We start from the raw sequence: 25,596 nt of genomic DNA on the forward strand, positions 1-25,596 counted from the left end.
CATTTTCCATAGACACCCACCTCTTAAGACGCGAGTGTCTATGCCAGTCTATGATTCTAATCATGGTGGCTGCAGCATGGTAAAGGCGTGGGTCAGGGACCGCCATTCCTCCTTTTTCTTTGGGAGCAGTTTGAAGGGAGTATTTGAGCCTCGGTTTACGGCCGTGCCAAATGAATTTTGAGAAGGTTTGTGTGACTGATTTAAAGTAGTGAGAAGGTATAAATATTGGAAGTGTCTGAAATAAATATAATAAACGGGGCATAATGGTCATTTTAATAATACTAGTCCTGCCAAACAAGGAGAAGTGTGGTTTGTCCCATGAGAGGAGATCCTGTTTAATGCGTTCCAGGGTAGGGATAAAGTTAGTTGGAAATAGGTCTCTAGGGTTTGGTGTTATTAATATGCCTAGATACTTCAGGGCTTTATTAGGCCATTTAAAAGGAAAGTTATGCTGTAGTGAGGCCTTCAAATCTGCTGGTAGGAGTATCCCAAGAGCTTCACTTTTGTCGTAATTAATTGACATGTTGGATAGATGACCGTATGTTTTAAATTCAGCTAACAAGTTGGGTAGGGAGATGTGTGGGTTGGTGAGAAAAAATAGCAAGTCATCTGCGTAGGCGGCTACTTTATGGGAAGATGACGGGAAAGAGACACCGTTAATATCAGGATTGTTGCGTATAGTGCATAAGAATGGTTCCAGGGATAGTGCGAAGATCAAAGGGGACAGAGGGCAACCCTGTCTAGTTCCGTTGTGAATAGTGAACGTCTCAGATAGCACCCCATTAGCTTTTACCCTAGCGTATGGGCCGGCATATAGCGCTAGAATTAATTTACGCATTCTGTCTCCCAGGCCAATGTGGCGAAGGGTCTCCTCAATGAAGTCCCAGTCCACCCTATCAAAAGCCTTCTCCGCATCCGTGGATAACAGCATAGTCGGGGTGGACTGGGACCTCACCCAATGGAGGACATTCAAAGTGCGGATCGTATTGTCTCTCGCTTCTCTTCCAGGTATAAATCCTACTTGGTCAGGGTGTATTATCTCCGTTAGAAATGGGGCCAGACGATTAGCTAGCATTTTGGCGTATACTTTAATGTCGATGTTCAGGAGAGATATTGGCCTGTAGCTTTGGCATTGGGAAGGGTCTTTTCCTGCTTTTGGGATGACAGATATATGAGATTCCAGCATTTGGGCAGGGAATCGGCCTTGGTCCTGAGGGAGATCAATAATGGCGTTAAAAGCCTTTAGCATGAATGGAGTTAAGAGAGAGCTTGATTTCTTATAATATTCGGGCGTATACCCATCTGGGCCCGGTGCTTTCCCCGAGGGTAATTGAGAAAGAGCAGTACGTAGTTCATCTTCTGTAAAAGGATCCTCAAGCTCTTTTGATTGGGCTTCAGAAAGGGACGGCATGCCTGATTGTTGTATGTAGTCTGACATCTTGAGTCTGTTAGCTATGGGAGAGGGTTTACCAGGGTGTGGGGGCAGGTTATATAGGCTAGAGTAGTACTCCCGGAAAGTATTTGAGATATCCTCATACTTATGAAGTATCTTCGAGTTTTTATTCTTGATCCCTGCAATATAATTGGAGGTTTGCTGGGTTTTTAGGGCCCTAGCCAAAATGGAGCTACATTTATTGCCGTATTCATAAAAAGTACGGCGGCATCTTTCGGCTGCATACTTGGCCTTATGGAATAGGAGCTTTTTAAGGGTTTCTCTGTGTTTGGTCAGATCATTTAGTACCTCGGGCGCATAGGACTGTTTGTGTTGAGCTTCTAGTGAGTTAATGGAGGACAGGGTATCCTGTATCTCCTTCTCCCTTACCCGCTTCCTTCTGGCTCCCTCCCTAATCAGCAGGCCTCGTGCAAAGCATTTGTGAGTTTCCCATAGAATAGTTGGGGACATGCCCTCTGTATTATTAAGTTGAAAGAATTCTTCCATTTCCCCCTTGAATTTTTGGTAGAAGGCTTTGTCTTGGAGTAGGGAGTTATTTAAGCGCCAAGAGGTGTTACCTCTTCTATATTCTCCAAGAGCAAGGTCCACTGATACCGGGGCATGGTCGGAGATTGATATGTTGCCTATTTTAGCGGTAGATGAGACAGATAACAGATTGTGGGTAGTGAAAATATAATCGATTCTGGAATATGAGGAATGCGGAAAAGAGAAGAATGTATAATCTTTTTGTGAGGGGTTGTGGATCCTCCAAATATCAATTAATTGCATTCCATGGAGGAGAGACCTGCACTTACGAAGGAGCCGTCTGGAAACCGGATACTTTTGGGAGGAGGAATCCAGGGTAGGGTCTAATGCTAAGTTGAGATCTCCCCCTATGATTATACTGCCTTCTGCGAAGGTGTTAAGTTTAGATAGGAAGCTTTGAAGGAATGTGACCTGTTGGGTATTAGGGGCGTAGAAGGATCCTATTGTGATTTTCTGGTTGTATATTGTGCCTTTGATCAGGTTAAATCTGCCCGCTGGGTCGCAATATTCCGCCTGCAGAGAGAAAGGGGTATCCCTAGATATCAGGATAGCTGTGCCTTTGGTTTTTGTATCTTGAGGGGAGCTATAGAATGCTAGCTTGTAGTATTTGTTAAATAGCCTAGGGGGTTTGGGGCCTTTAAAATGTGTTTCTTGTAAGCAAATAAAATTAGCCCTGTCCTTATGGCACATATTCAGAATGGAAGATCTCTTCTCTGGAACATTCAGTCCCTTGGCATTTAGGGTTAGCAGTCTAAGAGCCTGCTGGAATGTGGGCCAGCGTAGGACAGACCTCCCAACACTTCACAGGGTATAGAACATATAGGGAGAAAGAAGATGAGGTTATAGGTGAAAAGAAGAAACAGAAAAGAAAGAGCAGAGCAATGTGTGTCAGAAACCACACAAAGAGCATAGGTAAAGTACAGTCAGTACAAAATTTACCTGTGGGCCACAAAGTGGTCCTAATGTAAGGGTGTGTTAACACTTATGTTAGGAGATTCTAAGTCTCCCAAATGTATGGCGTGTAGCCGTGGGGTAAAGAAAACCACACCTAAGAGGAGTGTGCGTCCCGGGGATCCCGGAACCTCAACATGCTTGGCATAATTGAGCAGAAAACCGAAGTGGTGAATACAGGCCGGGGGTAGTAGGCCCGGGTCACCGTTAATACCAGGCAATGTGTCATCCATGAGCAACTCATCAATAAAATATGCAATATGGTATGATATCCCCCCTATGTCCGCCAACCCGCCCCACCCGAGGTCCCCCCCCATCCCCCCCCCCCCCCCACCATCCATGTGGCATGAATGCACCATCCATGTGGCATGAATGCACCATCTTTAAGTTCTATATTCCCGAGGGGGTCCCGTAAAAAGCCTTGTTACGGGGGACTTATGTATAGGCCTCCGACTGAGCTATATAGGGGGAGTCACCTTGACCGGGAACATTCCCTGTCCATATGCTACCGTATTAGTTGAAAAGATCACCTAAGTTCCCCTCTCTCCCCTGCGAACCCCCCCGGAGGCTAGGTGCCGTGTATCCCGCCCCCCAGGCCGGTGGCCCCCCGGGGGGTCCACGTTTGCAGACCCCGGGGGGGAGAGAACCAACCGGGAGGGGAGCAGGAAAGCCCATCATCGCGACCGGAGGGGTACACCGGGGCCTCCACTAATCCCTCCCGTAGGCAGGTATGCAATAATCAAGTTAGGAAACAGACCGTAGCCTACTGAGTAGTAGGTTCGAGCCAAAGTAGTGAGTCTTAGTTATGCAGCTACAGAGGACGAGGGACACCCGGCAGGGGAGCAGAGACACAGGACCACCCCGCCGCATCCCAAAGGAGAGGCGTTGTATAGGGTTTTTTGAAGGGCGTTCATGAACAGCCCCACGTCTCCGCACACCCGCCGGGCCCCCCACCCCACTCCATTCCTCCCCACCTGCACAGTTCTGGGCTCCGTTTAGGAGTCAAACACAATCCAATTGATTGGAAAGCCGGACCCCCGCCATCCCGCTGCACACGAGTGTGAACATAACATGTCCAGCGAGAAGATGGCGGGCGGCCCCAGCTCCCCTCCCCCCGCAAAGTAAGCAATTTACAGCAACCGTGGACCGCACATAACATTAAATTGTATATAGTGGTGGATCGATCTAGATGCCCGATAGGAGTAGAGTCAAAGTCTCCTCATATGAAGGGCACAAAATATAGGAGTAGCATGGCTGTAAGTGGCTTAGGGGCTCAATGGAGGGGAAAGGGTAGGGGGAACCAGAATAGCAGCCGGTCCGAGCTTACGGTGTCTCAAAAGTTTTGTCGTGCTGTGTACTTCTCGTTGGGTAGGAGGCCGCAAAAAAGCGGAATCTTCATGGGGTAGAGGCCCAACCATCGCGCCAAGCAGCGGGACACATAATGTCCGGTCCCAACAAGAGCGTTATGCAGGTTAACGGGTGAGTCACATGTGGCTCTGGCCGCAAGCTCCATGATATAGGTGTGCAGAGGGGAGAGTCAGAGACCCGGGCGGGCATAGGGAAGGGGGAGAGCGGGCCGAGGCATATAGGTCAGCGGCATCCAGGGGAGAGCATAGTTCAAAGTTACTCACGTGTCTTTAGCGGCGAGGGCCACGTTTTTTTGTCGGGCGGGTAACTTCCATGGAGTCGGGGTCCCATTCCGGTAGTTCCACTGCATCCATAGAGAAGGCTTTGAATAGATCCGGCAGCTCCGAGGGATGGCGCAGGATAAATGATTTGGAGTTATATCTCATGATCATCTGGAAAGGGAAACCCCAGTAGTAGGTCGCACCAATATCTTGCAGGGCCTGTATCAAGGGCTTCAGAGCTCTACGCTGGATTAATGTAGATGGTGCTAGATCTTGAAACAGAGTGATTGTGGCTCCCTGCCAGGTGATGTTATCTTCATCACGTGCGGCCTTCATGATCGCTTCTTTTTCGGTAAAGTTGTGGAGCCTGCAAATGATGTCTCTTGGCGGGTCTTGGTCCGTGGGAGCGGCCCTCAGTGCCCTATGTGCTCTGTCGAATTTGAGGCGTTGTTCAGTAGGCCGGTTCAGCAGGCCGTTGAAAATGGCGCGCAGTGTGGGGACAATATCCTCCGGTAGTACCGATTCGGGGATCCCGCGCACTATTATATTATTGCGGCGGTTCTTGTTTTGCATGTCCTCCATTTGCGTTCTCAGCGCCCGGTTATGGATGAGCTGCTTTTCTTTAGCAACTTTGAGCTGTGCCACTTCTGACCGCAATTCCGCCAAGCCGCTTTCCACCGAGGACACTCTATTAGAAAGGCCCGAGATGTCTGCATGGATGGAGGCTATCTCCGCTTTCGTGGAGGTAACAATCCGTTCTGTTTGTTCATCTAGGTCTTGATGGTAGGTAAACCGCGGAGGTATTTCCAGATGTCTTCTAGGTTGCATAAGGCAGTCGGGCCTGCTTTGAAAGAGGTCGAGGTCTGCGATGCGGAGGGCGCGGCGTCCGCCATATTAGAGGGATCCGTGGCCGGGCCTAATGCTTGGAAGTAGCGTGTTACTGGTCGTTGATTCGGGGTCGGAGGACACCTATCAGGGGCTGAAGCCTTCTTGTCACCCTTCATGCCCCGCTAGAAGTCACCAGGTTCGGTTCTCTTTTCTGTATAGGCTGTTTAAAGCATGTGGGACCGGGAGCTCGGCGCACTCACGTCTTTACTCCTCCATGGTTGGCTCCGCCCCCCCTGAATCTAGTTTTTTGTTTTGGGATGTAATGCGGTGGGGGCGGTGTACAGCACTGCAACGCTTTCCTCAAGTATAAAATTGGCATCAAAGAATACCCAAGGTGAACATAAATTGTGATCATTTACTTACCTGGAGCTCCTTCCAGCCTCCATAGGCTTGTAGGCCCTTGGCTGTCCTCCTGGTCAGTCACGCACTGTACTGGCCCTTTTAGCAGATCAAAGAAGAGAACGAGAGTAGTGATGAGTAGAGATGGCCCGAACCTCCGACTTTCAGTTCGCGAACCTCCGCAAACGTTCTGTTCGCACAAACTTCCGCAAACTGCAATAGACTTCAATGGGGAGGCGAACTTTGAAAACTAGAAACACTTATGCTGTCCAGAAAAGTGATGGAAAAGATGCTTCAAGGGGTCTAACATCTGAGTTTTTGCATGGATGAGTGGGATAGATGCAAAAAGTCCCGGGGAAAAATCTGGATTTGACGCAAAGCAATGTTTTAAGGGCAGAAATCACATTGAATGCTAAATTGCAGGCCTAAAGTGCTTTAAAACATCTTGCATGTGTATACATCAATCAGGGAGTGTAATTAGAGTACTGCTTCACACTGATACACCAAACTCACTGTGTAACACACCGCAAACAGCTGTTTGCGTAGTGACGGCCGTGCTGGACTGGTGCGCACCATGGCGAGATTGCTCTTCCTCAGTGATATCAAGTAATGTCTGACTGCCTTATCAACTTTCGATGGTTCTTTCTCTACCATTGTTAAAGCTTACATCTATTTTTTTAAATACTTGTTCTGCTTGCTGTTCAGTACCTGCAACGATTATCTGTTATGGAGGGCAAGTCTGCCATTGCGAGTGACCACGGGTAATGGCCGGGGAATCACGGTTCAATTCCGGTCCGGTGTGGAAGCCTATGAAACAGCTACCACCACCACACATCAAAGGAAGGCAGCAGGCATGGCATGCACGTCCCGAGGTAGTGACCAAAAATAACAATACAGGAAGACTTTCAAGGCCCTGCAGTATATGAGATGAATCAACTTTAAATCCTTTAATGAGAATCTGTTATGGAGGGCAAGTCTGCCATTGTGACCACGGGTAATGGCCGGGGAATCAGGGTTTGATTCCGGTCTGGAGTTGGACCCTGAGAAACGGCTTCCACCACACATCCAAGTAAGGCAGCAGGCATGGCATGCACGTCCTGAGGTAGTGACCAAAAATAACAATACAGGAGGACTTTCGAGGCCCTGCTGTATATGAGATGAATCAACTTTAAATCCTTTAACGAGAATCTGTTATGGAGGGCAAGTCTGCCATCCATTCAAGTGAAAGGTATGCACTGACTGCCAAGTATAATACAATGTGCAGTTAAAGATGCAGTGAAAGGTATGCAGCGACTGAAAGCAGCTGTTTGTGTAGTGACGGCCGTGCTGGACGGGTGCGCACCATGACGAGAGTGCAGGTGATGGCGGCTTTCCAGCCCATATGGTCCCCGGGCTGAGGTAGCGGAATGACAGAACAGTGACTGTCCAGCTGATCAAATTTAGTCTGTCCACAATGAAGCAACAACCTTATTATCGTGGGTGTGCCGCCCCCTGAGACACTCATATAGCTGGCGGTCATTGCTTCATTGTGATACACAAGCTCCTTCACCGCGGCAAGGTAATGATCACGAAGGGGAATTGGCACATGTACATGCCTTTTGTTTTGTTGTTGCAAGTGCAGTGCAGCCAGAAATATTAGGCAGGCATGTACACGCACCAGAAAAATTATTTTAGCGGCCGCTGCGGCCTTAAAAATTCAGGAATCCGCCTGGACCCTGTTGGTGGTGGCGGAGAAGGCAGTTAAGCGGCCTGCGGGCAGAGATGCTGTGTGGAGAGCGACTTAGTCTTGGGGCAGGCAGCCAGTCACATGGCGTGAAGGCAGAGATGCTGTGTGTGGGGACTGACTTAGTCTTCGGGTGGGCAGTAGCCCTCCGGGATCCATGCCTCATTAATTTTGATAAAGGTGAGGTACTGAACACTTTGGTGACTTAGGCAACTTCTCTTCTCAGTGACAATGCCTCCAGCTGCGCTGAAGGTCCTTTCTGACAGGACCCTTGAGGCAGGGCAAGACAGAAGTAGGATGGGAAATTGGGACAGCTCTGGCCACAGGTCAAGCCTGCGCACCCAGTAGTCCAAGGGTTCATCGCTGCTCACAGTGTCTACATCCACACTTAAGGCCAGGTAGTCGGCTACCTGCCGGTCCAGGCGTTGGTGGAGGGTGGTTCCGGCAGGGCTAAGGCGAGGCGTTGGACTAAAGAATGTCCGCATGTCCGACATCACCATGAGATCGTTGGAGCGTCCTGTCCTTGCCTGCGTGGACATGAGAGAAGGATTACTGGCAGTGGTACCTTTATTGCGTTGTGCTTTGGCATCACCCTTAAACGCATTGTAACGCATAGTTGCCAGCTTGTTCTGCATGTGCTGCATCCTTTCTGCCTTCTGGTGAGTTGGTAACATGTCCAACACTTTGTGCCTATGCATATAGCGTGGCCACCCAGTACAGCTCATTCCCCTTAAGTTTTTTATATGTGGGTCCCTCAACAGGCTGGACAGCATAAAAGATGCCATCTGCACAAAGTTGGATCCAGACGTACTATCCATCTCCTCTTGCACTTCCTCAGTGATGTCAGGTAAGTCCTCTTCCTCCCCCCAGCCACGAACAATACCACGGGAACGTCGAGCAGCACAAGCCCCTGCGACGCCTGCTGCGGTTGTTCTTCTGCCGCCGCTGCCTCCTCCTCCTCCTCCAAAGCAACACCTTCCTCATCATCCGAGTCTGACCTCCTCTTCCCCACACAACTCTTCCTCCTCCTCCCCCCTCTCTGCTGCCTCAGGTGTTGAAGAACCTTTTGATTCTGATGAAAATTGCTCCCACAACTGTTCCTGCCGTAACTGTTCCTGTTCACGCTCCTCCACAGCTTGATCCACCACCCTACGCATGGCATGCTCCAGGAAGTAAGCGTACGGGATCAAGTCGCTGATGGTGCCTGCACTGCGACTCACCAGGTCGGTCACCTCCTCAAACCGCCGCATGAGCCTGCATGCATTTTGCATCAGTGTCCAGTTGTTGGGCCAGAACATCCCTATCTCCCCAGATTGTGTCCTTCTACTGAAATTGTACAGGTACTGGGTGACGGTTTTCTCCTGTTCTAGCAGGTGAGAGAACATGAGCAGGGTTGAATTCCAGCGAGTCAGGCTACCACATATCAAGCGTCTCACCGGCAAGTTGTTTCTCTGCTGAATGTCCGCAAAGTGTGCCATGGCTGTGTAAGACCACCTGAAATGCCCACACAACTTCCTGGCCTGCTTCAGGACGTCCTCTAAGCCTGGGTACTTTGACACAAATATTTGAATTACTAGATTGAGCACATGTGCCATGCAGGGTACGTATCATCTTTCCCAAATTCAATGCGGAAATGAGATTGCTGCCGTTGTCACACACCACGTTGCCGATCTCCAGCTGGTGCGGGGTCAGCCACTGATCCACCTGTTTGTTAAGAGCAGCCAGGAGAGCTGCTCCAGTGTGACTCTCCGCTTTGAGGCAAGACATGTCTAAGATCGCGTGACACCGGCGTACCTGGCATGCAGCATAGGCCCTGGGGAGCTGGGGCTGTGTAGCTGGAGAGGAGATCGCAGCACCTGTAGAGTTGAACTGCCATTCAGCCAAGGAGGAGGAGGACGACGACAGTGAAGAGGATGTTGCAGGAGAAGAGGGGGTGGCAGCAGGCCTGCCTGCAAGCCGTGGAGGTGTCACAAGTTGGTCCACTGCACAGCCACGTACTCCCTGCTTGCCATCGGTCACCAGGTTGACCCAATGGGCTATGTAAGTTATGTACCTGCCCTGACCGTGCTTGGCAGACCAGGCATCCGTGGTCAAGTGGACCCTTGACCCAACGCTGTGTGCCAGAGATGACACCACTTGCCTCTCAACTTCACGGTATAGTTTGGGTATCGCCTTTTTAGAGAAATAATTGCGGCCTGGTATCTTCCACTGCGGTGTCCCAATGGCCACAAATTTACGGAAGGCCTCAGAGTCCACCAGCTTGTATGGTAACAGCTGGCGAGCTAACTGTTCCGCCATGCCAGCTGTCAAGGGCAGAGGCAGAGTGGAGGAGGGTGGCTGTGAAGTTGCAAGGGAGAAAGCAGCTGAAGATGCTGCACCTGAAGGAGACAGAGGAGAAGGAGGGTGGCTTTTCTTTTGTGTGCTGCTTTTGCTCAGGTGCTCTTCCCATTGCAGTTTGCGCCTTTTCTCCATGTGCCTTCGTAAGGCACTTGTCCCTACGTGAGTGTTTGCCTTTCCACGGCTCAATTTTTGGAGACAGAGAGAACAGATGGCATTGCTCCGATCTGAGCCAGACACATTAAAACATTTCCAAACCGCTGAGCCCCCCTGGGATGATGGCACTATGGTGGCATCAGCAGCTGACGTTGAAGGGCATGTTGGCTGGCTGTACATAGGTGGCGATACATGGCGCCGGACACTGCCACCAGCTGTTTCTGACGATGAGCTCCCCCTGCTTCTTTCAGGAACTCGTCTCCTCCTACTCCTCTCTTACTCCCCCTCTGAACTGTCCCCTTGGTCATCTTGTCTCTTAGGAACCCATGTGGGATCCGTATCATCATAATCATCATAATCATCCTCCCCAGCTTCGCTTGCCTCAGACGCCTCCAAAAATGCACCAACAGCAGGTACTTCATCATTCTCCTCCTCACAAGCTACGTCAATAGTGTCGCCACCTAACTCAGACATATGAGGTGGTGTAACTTGCTTAGCACCTTCATCTGGTTGTAACAATAATGGCTGTGAATCAGTTAATTCCCCACCAATTAACACCTGCGAAGTGTCAAATACAGCGGATGTGGTGCTTGTAGTAGCGCTGGTGGCGGCATAAGATGAGGTGTTCTGTGTTAAATAGTCAACCACGTCCTGAAAATCTTGGAAGTTGATGGGATGTGCCGTCCTCTGAGCACTGTACTTTGGTTGAGGGCCGCACTAAATCACATCAACACGACCTCGCACAGACCTGCCGGGTGGCCTTACTCTTGGTCTGCCTCTACCTCTGCCTCTACCTGTTTTGTCCATTGTGTCCATATTGGGGGGGATGAAGTGAAAGGTATGCACTGACTTGACTAATATAATGTGCAGTCACACAGGTGCAGTTAACAGGTATGCACGGAGTGGTATATCACACTGCGTCCACTCACGTAGGTAGGTGGGTGCACTGAACACAACAGGTAGGTATATGCAGTGATGAGGTGGGTGCACTTAACACAACAGGTAGGTATATGCAGTGATGGGTATTACAATGTGCACCTGTCACACAGAGACAGGTAGCGGACAGGCCTCTACCTCTTCCTCACGGAGTGGTATATCACGCTGCATGCATTCATGTAGGTAGGTGTATATCACACTGCGTGCACTCACGTAGGTAGGTGTATATAACACTGCGTGCACTCACGTAGGTAGGTGGATGCACTGAACACAACAGGTAGGTATATGCAGTGATGAGGTGGGTGCACTGAACACAACAGGTAGGTATATGCAGTGATGCGTATTACAATGTGCACTTGTCACACACAGACAGGTAGCAGACAGGCACAGTGACACTTTGTGTGCTCACATAGGTAGGTGGGTGCACTGAAGTGAACAACAGGTAGGTATATGCAGTGATGGGAATTACAATGTGCACCTGTCACACACAGACAGGTAGCAGACAGGCACAGTAACACTGTGTGCGCTCAACTCACGTAGATAGGTGGGTGCACTGTGAACAACAGGTAGGCAGGCATATGCAGTAATGGGTATTACAATGTGAACCTGTCACACACAGGTAGTCACTGAATGTGCTGGGCCTGGCAGTGGCACACACACAGTATGAATTATCAAGGCTGTCTATGCAACACATGTGTCAGTGGGACACACAGAAAAAAAATAGATCACAAGAGCAAGATTAGCTCTCAAAAGAACTGTTGTGGGGTGCTATTTTAACAATAAGAATCAGCAAGGAGCAAACTAAGAAGCCTACAAGAGCCTAACTAATCTTTCCCTATGAGAGTCTCCAGCAGCAGCCGTCCCTTCTCTATTTACTGCAGGCACAAGAGTGAGTAAAATGGCCGGCGATGCCTGCCTTTTATAAGGGGGGAGTGGCTCCAGGAGGGAGTGTAGCCTGATTGGCTACAATGTGCCTGCTGACTGATGTAGAGGGTCAAAGTTGACCCTAATGGTGCATTATGGGGGCAAACCAAACTTCCAAAAAAGTTCGCGGTTTTCCGCGATCGCGAACCCCCGGAAGTTCGCTGGGAACTGTTCGCCAGCGAACTGTTCAGGCCATCTCTAGTGATGAGCAGAAATTATGCCTATGTGTAATTATGCAACGTAATTCTCATTTACACATTGTAATTGTAATGCAAAATTTTTTAGAAAAGTGTAATTAATTTTGTATGTGATTGTAAGCACTCATAATTACGCACGAATTTACACGTAATTTACGCATAATTTTGTGAAGACTTTGGCAGTGAATAGCAAAGCCATCATACAGCCTATTGGTACCAAAATTGCTAAATATGTCAAGGAGAATAGTGGGTACAAGTCAAAAAAAAGAATCTTTCAAAAAGACCTTGTAGTTTTTGAGAAAATTGATTGCGATTTTTCTGAGTTTAAAAAACATTATTCTTTGCACTTTTAAAATTGATTTTCTCGAAAACTACAAGGTCTTTTTTCTTTTTTTTCTTTTTTTGACTTGTACCCACTATTCTCCTTAACATATGTTGCAATTTTGGTAGCAATTGCAAGTATGCGGGCTTTGCTATTCATCTACAAAGTCGGCACGAAATTACGTGTAAAATACACGCAAATTCATGGGTAATTACTAATGCTTATACAAAATCCGTTGAATACAATTTGTAATTACGTATACGCGTAATTGCAAAAATGTATGCAAAATTTCACGGAATCGTAGCAGATTACTTTCATCACTAACTTAGAGAACAGCGAAGGACCTTTAAGTGTAGTTCAACCACTACAGCTCAAATCTCTCAAATCAGCTGAGATCATAAAGCATTAACTTGATCCTAACTTGGCAGAAACAGTTCATTAGTAACTAGAAACCAGCCATATACTCAGTAATTTCTGTTTTTCTATGATAAATAATGTATTGTGTGTATGTATGGGCTTCACAGTTTCTTACTAATTTTAGGTCAACCATTTAAACTGGATCCGAAGTTTGTTCACAAGAAATTGAAGATATCAAATGATGGAATGCAAATGGAAAAGGAAGAAAGTTCCCTGAAGAAAAGTCATACTCCTGAGCGCTTTAGTGGTGCAGGATGCTATGGGGCAACAGGGAATGTCTTTATTGACAGTGGCTGTCATTACTGGGAAGTTGCATTTGGAAATTCAACATGGTAAGTAAAATATGTGCAATAACTTATTTTATTACAGAGGCTTCCCAGCATAGTACAGAGAAAATGCTGTCATGAACATAAATTAGCGATTTTAGAATTTGGTAGAACATTCTGTGAATTAATAAAATACCTCTATAGACGGTATTTTTAGCATGTGTATTCTACTTGATTGCTTTATAATGAAACTGAGTAGTTGTGTTTAAAACTGCAAGCGTGTCAGTAGATGAAAATTTGGGATGTGGGATATTCACTGGGATATTCACTGGCATCGCCTAGTTTATATGCTCATTACTAGTGCAACACATGCTAGGCAAGTAACGTAGCATCCGTAATGTACGGTAAGTACTTGTAAAATTGTCATGCACTGCCTGCTGCACGGCAATTTTATATTCTTTTAGTAACTATTCCCCATCGGGCTGTTAGTGTGTAGTCAACAGATACTGCATGAAACAACTTCCAAGTGGATGCCACCCACTTAGATGTGCATTGTTCAAGTATTGTACAACCACCAGTTCTGAATGCCTACATTAGTCTACAAACACCTGCAGTTCTATGGGAGCAGTTGACATGTTTTTTGTTTTAATCGTTGTGAAGTTTAGAGGGGGTCGCAGCCAGTACGCAGTACAGATGTATAAACAAATCCGATTATTTACGGTGACCATACGTCCCGCTTTACCCGGGACGCGTCCCGCCTTCGGGGGGCGCTGTCTCAGGCTGCATGAGGTCCCCGGAAACGTCCTGCTTTTAGCAGTGGGACGTCCCGGCCTCGGGACTCTGGCCACCGTACTGAATGAACTAGCCGCAGCGTCTCATGGACGCTGCGCTAGTTCATTCCCCGCAGCCCCGCTCCAGCAGCCTGCATTGTCCTCCGGCAGGCACAGGCAGAGCAGGGCTATGGGAAGATGGCGTCTGGAGGTAGAGCCCTGTACTGGAGACTATTTGTGTCTCCAGTACAGGGCTCCGCCTCCGGACGCCATCTTGCCGTAGCCCTGCTCTGCCTGTGAGCGCGGGAGATTGGAGGAGGATCGTCCTGCATGAGGAGGCCAGCTGCATGAGGGGACTTCTGTCAGGTGAGGAAATGCTTTTTTTTTTCAGGTGAAATGTGCCCACATTACGTTTATTTTGTGCTGACATGTTTGCCCCCATTGCGTTTATTTTGTGCTAAAATGTTGCCCGCAATGCGTTTATTTTGGGCTGACATGTTTGCCCCCATTGCGTTTATTTTGTACTGACATGTTTGCCCCCCATTGCGTTTATTTTGTGCTGAAATTTTGCCCGCAATGCGTTCATTTTCTGCTGACGTGTTTGCCCCCATTGCGTTTATTTTGTGCTGAAATGTTGCCTGCAATGCGTTTATTTTATGCTGACATGTTGCCTGCAATGCGTTTATTTTGTGCCGACATGTTGCCCGCAATGCGTTTATTTTGTACCGACATGTTGCCCGCAATGCGTTTATTTTGTGCTGACATGTTGCCCGTAATGCGTTTGTTTTGTGCTGAAATGTTGCCCGCAATGTGTTTATTTTGTGCTGAAATGTTGCCCTCAATGCGTTTATTTTGTGCTGAAATGTTGCCTGCAATGCATTTATATTGTGCTGACATGTTGCCCGCAATGCGTTTATTTTGTGCTGAAATGTTGCCCGCAATGCGTTTATTTTGTGCTGAAATGTTGCCCGCAATGCGTTTATTTTGTGCTGAAATGTTGCCCGCAAGGCGTTTATTTTGTGCTGAAATGTTGCCTGCAATGCGTTTATATTGTGCTGAAATGTTGCCCGCAATGCGTTTATTTTGTGCTGACATGTTGCCCGCAATACGTTTATTTTGTGCTGAAATGTTGCCCGCAATGCATTTATATTGTGCTGACATGTTGCCCGCAATACGTTTATTTTGTGCTGACCTGTTGTCCACAATGCGTTTATTTTGTGCTGACATGTTGCCCGCATTGCGTTTATTTTGTGCTGACTTGTTGCCCATTGCGTTTATTTAGTAGTTGGCTATGTTTGCTGCTTTAGGGTTACGGTATACTATTAAATAGCATCACACAGTTTCTGTACACCCATGATGCGAATCCTCGTTTGACCACATCATGGCGTAAACACTGCTTTTTTATGCCTCGCTGTTACATCATTACATTAGCTCCACCCATAGAATGTCATGGCCACGCCTATTTATCAGCGCGGGGCACTGCGCGCGCCACAGCCACCACATTTTTCCCTCTCCACCACCACACAGTTTTTCTCAGCCGCCGTCAGCTTCTAACTGAGAAAAACTATGGGATGTTCCTCTCCATCAATCACCTGTGACAGCACCGCCCCCAACCCCACATCTGAGGCATCTGTCTGCACACTCCCGGGTGAAATCTGGGGCTACCTGGACAGTATGGTGACATAACGCAGACTTTAGTTCCACAAACGCTTTTTCTGTCTCTGCCATCCACTGTATCATCACTGACTTACGACCCTTCGTCAAGTTAGTTAAGGTGGCTGCCAGGGTAGAAAAATTGGGAATAAAGCGTCTGTAGTATCCCACTATGCCCAGGAAAGCGCGAACCTGTTTCTTACTAAGGGGGCAGGCCATTCCTGGATTGCCTGAACTTTGTTAACAAATTAACAATTTTGTTAATTTGGGGTTTGACCAACCCTCTTCCGACAATGTACCCCAAGTACTTCGCTTCCTCCATACCTAGGGCACATTTCTTGATGTTCACTGTGAACCCTCCTTTCTTCAATGCATCCAGAACTGCTTGCACCTTTGAAAGATGGGACTCCCAGTCTGAACTAAATATCACGATGTCGTCTAAATAGACAGACGCATATCTTTGGTGTGAATGAAGCAACTTGTTCATGACCCTTTGAAAGCTGGCAGGGGCAGTCTGCAAGCCAAACAGCATTTGTTTGTGCTGAAAGTGCCCTTCAGGCATGGAAAATGCTGTCTTTTTACGGGCTTTCTTGACCAAGGGTATTTGCCAATACCCTTTGGTCAGATCTAAGGTTGTGATGTAACAGGCAGGACCTAACTGCTCAATCAGCTTGTCTACCCGGGGCATTGGTTATCCATCAAACTTGGAAACTTCGTTTAGCTTCCGGAAGTAATTGCAGAATCGCAAAGTTCCGTTGGGCTTCGGGACCAACACAATCGGGCTTGACCATTCACTTTGCGATTCCTCAATAACATCCAACTCCATCATCCATTTTACTTCTTCCAATACGGCCTTCCTGCGGGCCTCCGGGATGCGATAGAGCTTGATAAACACTTTCATCCTGGGCTCAGTAATGACGCTATGTTCAATCATATTTGTGAGTCCAGGCAAATCAGAATAGATACCCTTGTTTCTCTGGAGAAACTCCTTTACCTGTTGGGCCTGAGATTTAGAAAGAGTGGGAGTTATTTTTACATTCTCAATACCAACTTGAGGGACCACACTTACACCCACCATAACCGGATAGGTGTCTCTCTCTTTCCAGGGTTTCAACAAATTTACATGATACAACTGATAGGGTTTCTGTTTCCCAGGCTGATGGACCTTGTAGTTCACTTCGCCTACTTTCTCGACAATTTCGAATGATCCTTGCCACTTGGCCAAAAACTACTCTCTAAGGTTATTATTATTATTATTTATTGAATTTATAAAGCGCCAACATATTACGCAGTGCTGGACAATAAATATATACAATTATACAAGGATAACAGACATAACAAGGTTATACAACATAGAACAAAGTTATACATGCAAATTGTACAAAATACATGATCATGCAATATGGGCTGGTTAGGTAGGCCCAGTAATACAAGTACAGGGGTACATGATCCTGTAGAGTACACTAGGGAATGGAGGACCCTGCCAGAGGCTTACAATCTAAAGGGTGGGGTGTAAACACTAGGTGGGGCTGTTAAATATTCAGTAGAGAGTTACTGTGTGGTAGGAGGTGGGTAGGCCATCATAAAGAGGTGGGTTTTGAGGGCTTGCTTGAATGAGTTGAAAGAGGGAGCAAGTCTGATGGGTGGTGGAAGGGCGTTTCAGAGGGTGGGGGCAGCTCTTGATAAATCCTGCAGGCGGGCATGGGAGTGGAGTGGTGAGGCGAAGGTCGTTGGAGGATCGGAGGGGGCGACCTGGTGTATACCTGTGAATAAGCTCCGAGATGTAGGTAGGGCAGGTTTTGTGCACAGATTTATACGACAGGCATAGAATCTTGAAAGTTATCCTGAAACGGATAGGGAGCCAGTGCAGGGATTCACAAAGGGGAGATGTGGATGCAGAGCGGTGCGAAGAATGGATGAGTCTTGCAGCCGTGTTCATCACTGATTGCAGGGGGGCAGTGCGTTTCAAGGGGAGGCCAGAAAGGAGGGAGTTACAGTAATCAAGGCGGGAGATGATGAGGGCATGGATGAGCAGTTTGGTCGTGTCCGGAGTTAAGAAGGGGCGGATCTTGGAGATATTACGGAGGTAGAAATTGCAGGCTCTGGTGACGTTTTTGATGTGTGGGATGAAGGAGAGTTCAGAGTCCAAGGTGACACCCAGACAGCGGGCCTGGGAGGTAGGGTGAATGGTTGTGTTATCGATTGTCAGGTGGAAATCTGGGAGGGGTGCAGCAGCATGGGGTGGAAAGATCAGGAGCTCAGTTTTGTCTAGGTTAAGCTTCAGGAACCTAGAAGACATCCAGGAGGAAATTGCTGAGAGACACTTGGAGACCTTGTTTATGGTGGTGGATGAGAGATCGGGGGTATGGAGGTAAATCTGTGTGTCATCGGCATAGAGGTGATATTTGAAGCCCAGGGAGGAGATAAGCTTGCCAATTGAGGAAGTGTATATGGAGAAAAGAAGGTTGGGATTAACACTGCCACTCTATCCCCTACCTGAGACTGCCGGACTCTCGCTGAGCGGTTGTATACCCGACTCTTTGCCTCTTGGGCTGCCAGTAGGTGTTTCTTGACAAGGGGCATTACCTTAGCAATGCGCTCTTGCAACTGGGAAACATGTTCCACCACGCTTTTATGGGGACTGGACTCACTTTCCCAGGTTTCTTTTACCAAGTCAAGCAACCCTCTAGGTCTGCACCCATACACTAATTCGAATGGAGAAAATCCTGTGGAGGCCTGAGGTAATTCCCAGACAGCAAACATTACAGCAGGTAACAAACGATCCCAATCCTTTCCATCATTTTGTACCACTCTTTTTAACATCATTTTTAGTGTTTTATTAAATCGCTCAACCAGTCCATCTGTCTGGGGATGATAGACAGAGGTTCTCATCTGCTTAATCTGGAACAGTTTACACACATCAGCCATGACCTTAGACATAATTGGAGCCCCCTGGTCCGTGAGGATTTCCTTGGGAAAACCCATCCGAGTGAACATATTGAACAATTCGCGGGCGATAGCTTTGGACGTCGGTTTCCTCAAAGGAAATGCTTCAGGGTAACAAGTGGCATAATCGAGTATTACCAGGATATATTGGTGCCCCCTGGCAGACTTTACCAAGGGTCCTACTATATCCATGGCAATGCGCTCGAATGGAATCTCTATTATTGGCAAGGGCACCAAAGGGCTTCGAAACCCGGACATTGGTGCAGTCACCTGACAGGTTGGGCAGGAAGCGCAGTAGTTCTTTACTTCGGCCTTTAATCCCGGCCAGTAAAACCTGTCAGTTATCCGCACCTCTATTTTCTCGGCACCCAGGTGACCTCCCAATGCTTCATTGTGCGCTAAGTCTAGCACCATCCTCCGGAAGGATTGGGGCACTAGCAATTGTTCAACAACTTCGTCTCTAATTTTTGCAACCCGCTACAAAAGATCCCCATTGACTGAAAAATAAGGGAATCTCTCCTCAGCCCCAGGTTACTGGGACACTCTGTTCACCACAGTTACCTGCTCTCTAGCATCTGCGCAGTAATGAAAGTCCCTCTTGACACATCCAGGTCGGGGAGCATAGATTGGGGGGAAGATTCCTCATCATCCTCGCCCAACATAACCTGTAATGGGTAATCATCCCCCCCCCCCCCCCCCCCCCTCAGCAACCTGCTCAGGGTCCCGACATGGATGGCCAGTCACACTTTCATCAACTATACATCATCATTTTGTAATACATTTTCCGGGACAGCTTTGTCCAAACTTTGTGCATCAGTTTCTATTGGAGAGGGAGTAGGGGTTAAGCTATTATTAAACAACTTCCCTTTCACATTCTCCCATAGTTCCCAAAACAGTGGAAAGTCTCGTCCCAATATCACTTGACACATCAGGTTTCTTACCACTCCGACCGCGTGAGTGATTGTCCCACAGTCAGTTGCGATCAACACCGGTACCACAGGATATGTCCTTGTGTCTCCATGTATGCACACCACCTTGAGTGGCTTTAGCACAGTGTCAATGTTCCCCACCAGATCAGCGTGCACCATGGTCACCATACTGCCTGAGTCCAGCAAGGCTTGAGCAGGTGCCTGGTTCACACTAACGGTACAAATGAAATTTTCCTGGCATTCTGCTAGGTGTGGGCAAAGAAGGAAACCCTCCGTAGTACATCACATTGCATGGGTTCCTCTTGCAGCGGACACTGGGCTCTGGTGTGGCCCCAAGCAGAACATCGCCAACACTGGATTGCACCTCCCCTCTGAGATGCAGCAACAGTAGGTGGCAGCCCCTGAGCGCTGCTGGGGACACCTCCCTGGGGCTGCTGGTTCCGAGGTTCCGTGAAGCAACCTTTCCAGAAAGGGACCTCGCAACTCGGGATGAGATGGGGCCCGCCTGGCCTTTTGTAGAAAGCAGACCCTCCACTGCGGTGTATCTCTCCACCATCTCCACCAGTTGCTCCGCTGTCTTGGGGTCTGCATGGCTAACCCACCACTGTGGATCCACTGGCAGGGCACGCAGGAACCGGTCCAGCATGAATCGCTCCACCATCTGGAGACCTGTGAGAACCTCTGATTGCAGCCACTTTGTTGCCAGTTGGACGAGGTCATGCATCTGTGATCTGGCTGTACGATCCATCAGGTATTGCCAGCTGTACACCCGCTGGGCCCGAACCGCTGTGGTCACACCTAGCTGGACCAGGATCTCCGCCTTTAACCGATCATAGTCCAGAGCGTCTGCCAGGGTGAGGTCGTAATAGGCCTTTTGGGGTTCCCCCATCAGGAACGGTGCAAGGAGACCAGATTATCTGTCTTTCGACCACTTGCCACTCTGCTGTCCTTTCACATGTTTTAAGAAAGGCTTCCACATCATCAGTGGGCGTCAGCTTCTGAAGAAAGTGACTGGCTTTCACCATCGCTTGGTTGCTAGGGGCAACTCCTGCTGCCCCTCTCCCCTTGGCCATCTGCTGCACAGCCTCAAGCAGCCTTTTGGCCTGCGCTTCTGTGGCCTCTCGCAGGGCTTCTGTGGCTAGCTGTTGAGTCACCATGCTTGCCTGCTGAGTCACCATGCCCTGCTGAAGCTGCACAGTTGCTAGGGCCAACTGCTTCACCAGTTCCTCCATCATGCAAACAGGGAGACTGGCCCTTTAAATGTCAGTTTTTAAACTGAACTTTTCCTGCAGTGCTGTGCTGCCCGCATCCGAGCACCCGTTGTGAAGTTTAGAGGGGGTCGCAGCCAGCACGCAGTACACAGATGTATAAACAAAGTCTGTTTATTGTGAAGCAGAACATAAACCGCTTAGCTTCAGAAGTAATTAGGAAAATAAACAGTAAACTTACATCAGCTTTTGTAGTGAAAAGTCCAGTATGTTCAAATCAAGTATAGTTCCAACAGGCCACTAGAGATGTGGCGAACATCTCTAAATCCATGGGCCTCTTACTACTTCCGGGTCGCAATGACCCAGAGTAGTACGCCTGCGCTGCCCGGCGGAGCGCGTCCTAGATCGCGCTCCTGTTGCCGGGCACTCTCTGTGCATGTGCGTGACGTCATGAGTGACGTCACACTCATGCACAGAGAGTGCCCGGCAACAGGAGCGCGATCTAGGACGCGCTCTGCCGGGCAGCGCAGGCGTACTACTCCGGGTCATTGCGACCCGGAAGTAGTAAGAGGCCCAGAGAGGTTCTCCAGGCAAACTGTTCGGCCCATCACTGCAGGCCACAACCACACTCACAGCAGTCCACAGTGTGGTTTGGCTTTCAGAAAGTGATCACCAATCCTCCTTCACAGGAGATCCAGTAGCTGACATGCTACTCCACCAAACACCTCCTACCAGACTGCCTGTGAGGCTGCTTCTTATGCATAATTAGCATCTCATCAACATAACATCAGTGAGGCTTTCTCAGCCCCACTGACAACCAGGTGTGTACCTAGGTGAGATAGGAAGGCCCGCCCTTCCTTCCCTCCCATCCCAGGAGTCTGGCCCTGTAAAGAAAAAAAACACACAAGGTTTTAAAGGGACCACAGTCCAAACACTGGAGATACTGTATATACCTCCCATCCAGCACCCAGCCCTGATGACCTCAACATCGTAAGCAAGTGTAAAGGTTCAAGTCATGTTTAGAAAAAATGGTAAGTATATCACACTTAGGTTCTTTTCATATGAGCAGGTCAAACTAAAATAATGATTTATGTTGATAAGTTAAGTAGAATAATAGTAGTGGTTATAATTACTGTAATAAGGGAAGGGATCATCGGTAGCATAGCTAATATTTACTTTCTGCTTGGGGAAGAATTAACATTTTATATTCTGAAGACTCAAGCATAGAAAACCATGTCCACTAGATCAGGTTAAATGGATTATGGGCTTGATTCACTATCCGGCGCTAAGTGTTAGCGACGCAGTGAAAAGCCACCACTTAGTGCACTAAAAGTAGATTTAAGCTACATCGCTCCGAAAACATTGTGCGGTGCGACGAAAATGGGGCATATGGTGCATATGGGCGGTGCATTCATTGCACCGCATGCGACGTTATTGTCGCACCGCGCAGCGTTTTCGGCGCACCGACTTTTTCCGGTGCACAAAGTAGTTTGTGCTGCAGTTTGAATGTCTTAACCTTTAAGACGTTCAAACTGCCATACTGCCGCTTTGTGAATCGAGCCCTATATCTTCTGGTTGTCTAAAACCATTTATTCCTCCATTTTCATATTTTGATTTGATCCACCTAGACCTAAAAATACATTGAGACACCTCCTATTTTCAGTGAGAGAGAATGTATTGCTCTAGCTAAAGAGAGCGAGAGTGTCTAAATATATCCTTTTTCATCTCTGAGAGTGAAACAGGGCACATGCAAAGCAATATCACTTCTGAGCAACTGACAAAAGACAGCAAGGAAAGTCTGTTACGAATGGAAAAACACTTCCTGGCAAAAAGGAAATATTCATAGACAACTCAACTACATTTGAACAAGAAGTATACTTTCTCAGAAAGGTATCACCAGACTCCAACACAAAATTGAGTAGTCTGGATGCAGGATTTTTAACACTGACAGGGCATTGGTGTCAGCCTCAGAATTAGATTTAGAATCTTTTATTTCGCCAAGCACGAGTCTGGGTCGTTCTCGGAATTGGTTTTGGCAGGTACAGGGCTAGTGTGAAACAGGACATACAATATAAATAAGAAGAAGAAATACAGCAGTTAAACGTAACAAATCATTGAGTTGACCGTTAATTTTGTACAGTGTGAGGAGAGTCTATAGAGTTGAAAGAGTTGACAGCTGAGGGGAAGAAGCTGTTCTTGTGTCTTGTGGTCCTGGTGTAGATGGACCGGAATCTCCATCCCGAGGGAAGCTGTCTGAAGAAGCGGAAGCCTGGGTGAGATGGTTCCTTGATGATCCTTAGAGCTCTGGAGCACAGTCTGGAGTTAAAAAGTTGATCCAGAGAGGGAGAAGTGGTTTTCCAATGATACTCTCCACTGATCTTATGTCCCTCTGTAGTTTGTGTCTGTCATTGGTGGTGGAGCCAGCTTACCAGACCAAGATTGAGGAGCAAAAGACAGATTAAATTGTGGCGGTGTAAAAGCTTGTCAGAAGTTTCCTGGCAATGCCAAACGTTTTCAGTTGTCGGAGGAAAAGTAGTCTCTGCTGGGTGTTTTTCTAGGTGAAGGTCGTGTTGGCTTTCCAAGTCAGGTCCTTGTAAATTGTAGTGCCTAGGTGGGATGCACAGGGGAGGCTTTCAACTTCTGTGCCATCAATGCAGATTGAAGGTGGGGTGGGAGCGTGCCTTCTAAAGTCAACTCAACGGATTTTGCAGTGTTGAGGACCAGGCCAAACTCCCTACACCAGTGGCAAATTCTGTCAACCTGGTGTCGGTACTCCTGCTCATCATTCCCAGAGATGAGGCCCACTATAGTGGTATCATCAGCGAACTTGCTAACTTTGACAGAGTACCGTGTCGGCGTGCAGTTGTTTGTATAAAGGAAGAATAGGAACGGCAACAGAACACATAATTGTGGGGCCCCTGTGTTGGTGGTCCTTTGTTGCAAGGTTATAGTGTCCAGCTTGAAGGCCTGGGGTCTGTTGTTGAGGTTAAATTCTCCCTGTATTTTGGGGACAGGGATGATAGTAGACCTCATGAAGCAAGCAGGGACTTTGCCATCCTAAATTGATTTGTTGAAGATGGAGGAGAGAACAGGAACGAGCTGCTGTGCGCACGTTTTCAGACAGGCAGGTGACACTCCGTCCGGGCCTGAGGCTTTACTGGCATTTATCCTTGACAGGTGCCACAGAACATCCTCCTTTTTCACAACCAGATGGGGGAGGCTTGGATGTGGGACATCTAAGTCAGAGGATGGGGCAGGGGGCACTGGAGGCCCTGTGGACGCTGCCAAGTTCTCAAATCTGCAACGGAAGTCGCTAAGGCTCTCTGCGAGCTCGGTGCTGGTAGTTGCATGCTGGGGGGGGGGGGCTTATAGCTCATGGCAACCTTGAGCCCCATCCAGACAGCTCTTGAGTCTCTGGAGGAGAGGTTATTTTCCAGTTTTACTGCATAGTTCTTTTTGGTAACTTTCGGTTCCCTCTTTGGGATGTATTTTGCCCTCCTATAGTCCTCCTGTTTGCCAGACTTGTATGCCGATTCCTTGCTCCTCCGCAGTTGCTGAAGTTTATTAGAGAACCATGGTTTTTCATTCGGGTAGTACTTGCAGGTTTTTGTTGGGATACAATAGTCCTTGCAGAAGCTGACGTACGAGGACGTCTACACTCTACTCTAGGTGTGGTGCTTCCAGGGCCTTCCAGTTGGTACAGTTGAAGCAGGCTTGAAGTTGTAGTTTAGCATCATCTGACTGTACTTTTCTGGATTTTAAGAGGTACTGTTGCGAAAATCTTAAACTTTAAAACGCATACAAATAAGAAGTACATTTCCCCCAGTTCAGGTAGTGGCAGGAGCCCCCAGTTTAGTTAGTGACAGGAGCCCCCCAGTTCAGGTAGTGAAAGTGACCCCAGTTCAGGTAGTGACAGAAGCCCCCAGTTTAGGTAGTGACTGTGCCTCCCAGTTCAGGTAGTGACAGGGCCCCCCAGTTCAGGTAGTGACAGGAGCCCCTAGTTTAGGTAGTGACAGGCCCCCCCAGTTCAGGTAGTGACAGGAGCCCGCCGGTTCAGGTAGTGACAGGAGCCCCCCAGTTTAGGTAGTGACAGTGCCCCCCAGTTCAGGTAGTAACAGGAGCCCCCCAGTTCAGTTAGTGAAAGAAGCCCCCCAGTTTAGGTAGTGACAGTGCTCCCCAGTTCAGGTAGTGACAGTGCCTGCCAGTTCAGGTAGTGACAGTGCCCACCAGTTCAGGTAGTGACAGGAGCCCCCAGTTTAGGTAGTGACAGTGCCCCCAGTTCAGGTAGTGACAGGAGCCCCCAAGTTTAGGTAATGACAGGGCCCCCCAGTTCAGGTAGTGACAGGAGCCCCAGTTCAGGTAGTGACAGGAGCCCCCCAGTTCAGTTAGTGACAGGGACCCCCCAGTTCAGGTAGTGACAGGAGCCCCCCGTTTAGGTAGTGACAGGGCCCCCCAGTTCAGGTAGTGACAGGAGCCCCTAGTTTAGGTAATGACAGGGCCCCCTAGTTTAGGTAGTGACTGGAGCCCCCAGTTTAGGTAGTGACAGGGCCCCCAGTTCAGGTAGTGACAGGAGCCCCCAGTTCAGGTAGTGTCAGGAGCCCCCAGTTTAGGTAGTGACAGTGCCTCCCAGTTCAGGTAGTGACAGGGCCCCCCAGTTCAGGTAGTGACAGGGCCCCCAAGTTCAGGTAGTGACAGGATCCCCCCAGTTCAGGTAGTGACAGGAGCCCCCAGTTTAGTTAGTGACAGGAGCCCCCCAGTTCAGGTAGTGAAAGTGACCCCAGTTCAGGTAGTGACAGGAGCCCCCAGTTTAGGTAGTGACAGTGCCTCCCAGTTCAGGTAGTGACAGGGCCCCCCAGTTTAGCTAGTGACAGGAGCCCTTAGTTTAGGTAGTGACAGGGGCCCCCAGTTCAGGTAGTGACAGGAGCCCCCCGGTTCAGGTAGCGACAGGCCCCCCCGGTTCAGGTAGTGACAGGAGCCCCCAGTTCAGGTAGTGACAGTGCCCCCCAGTTCAGGTAGTAACAGGAGCCC

The 25,596-nt window shown here is 48.5% G+C and overlaps 1 protein-coding gene across 4 annotated transcripts in view; it reads left to right on the forward strand.

Moving 5' to 3' along the window:
* The window catches only part of MID2 (midline 2), a 594,385-nt gene that overhangs the window by 494,752 nt on the left and 74,037 nt on the right, over positions 1–25,596 (forward strand). For all 4 annotated transcript variants that reach the window (XM_068247691.1, XM_068247690.1, XM_068247692.1 and 1 more), the window contains one exon: positions 12,921–13,128. In XM_068247691.1, the coding sequence (XP_068103792.1) occupies positions 12,921–13,128 (208 nt within the window). The remainder of the gene's footprint in view (positions 1–12,920; positions 13,129–25,596) is intronic.

This window comes from Hyperolius riggenbachi, chromosome 8 (genome assembly GCF_040937935.1).
Source record: "Hyperolius riggenbachi isolate aHypRig1 chromosome 8, aHypRig1.pri, whole genome shotgun sequence".
NCBI classification, from domain to species: domain Eukaryota; kingdom Metazoa; phylum Chordata; class Amphibia; order Anura; family Hyperoliidae; genus Hyperolius; species Hyperolius riggenbachi.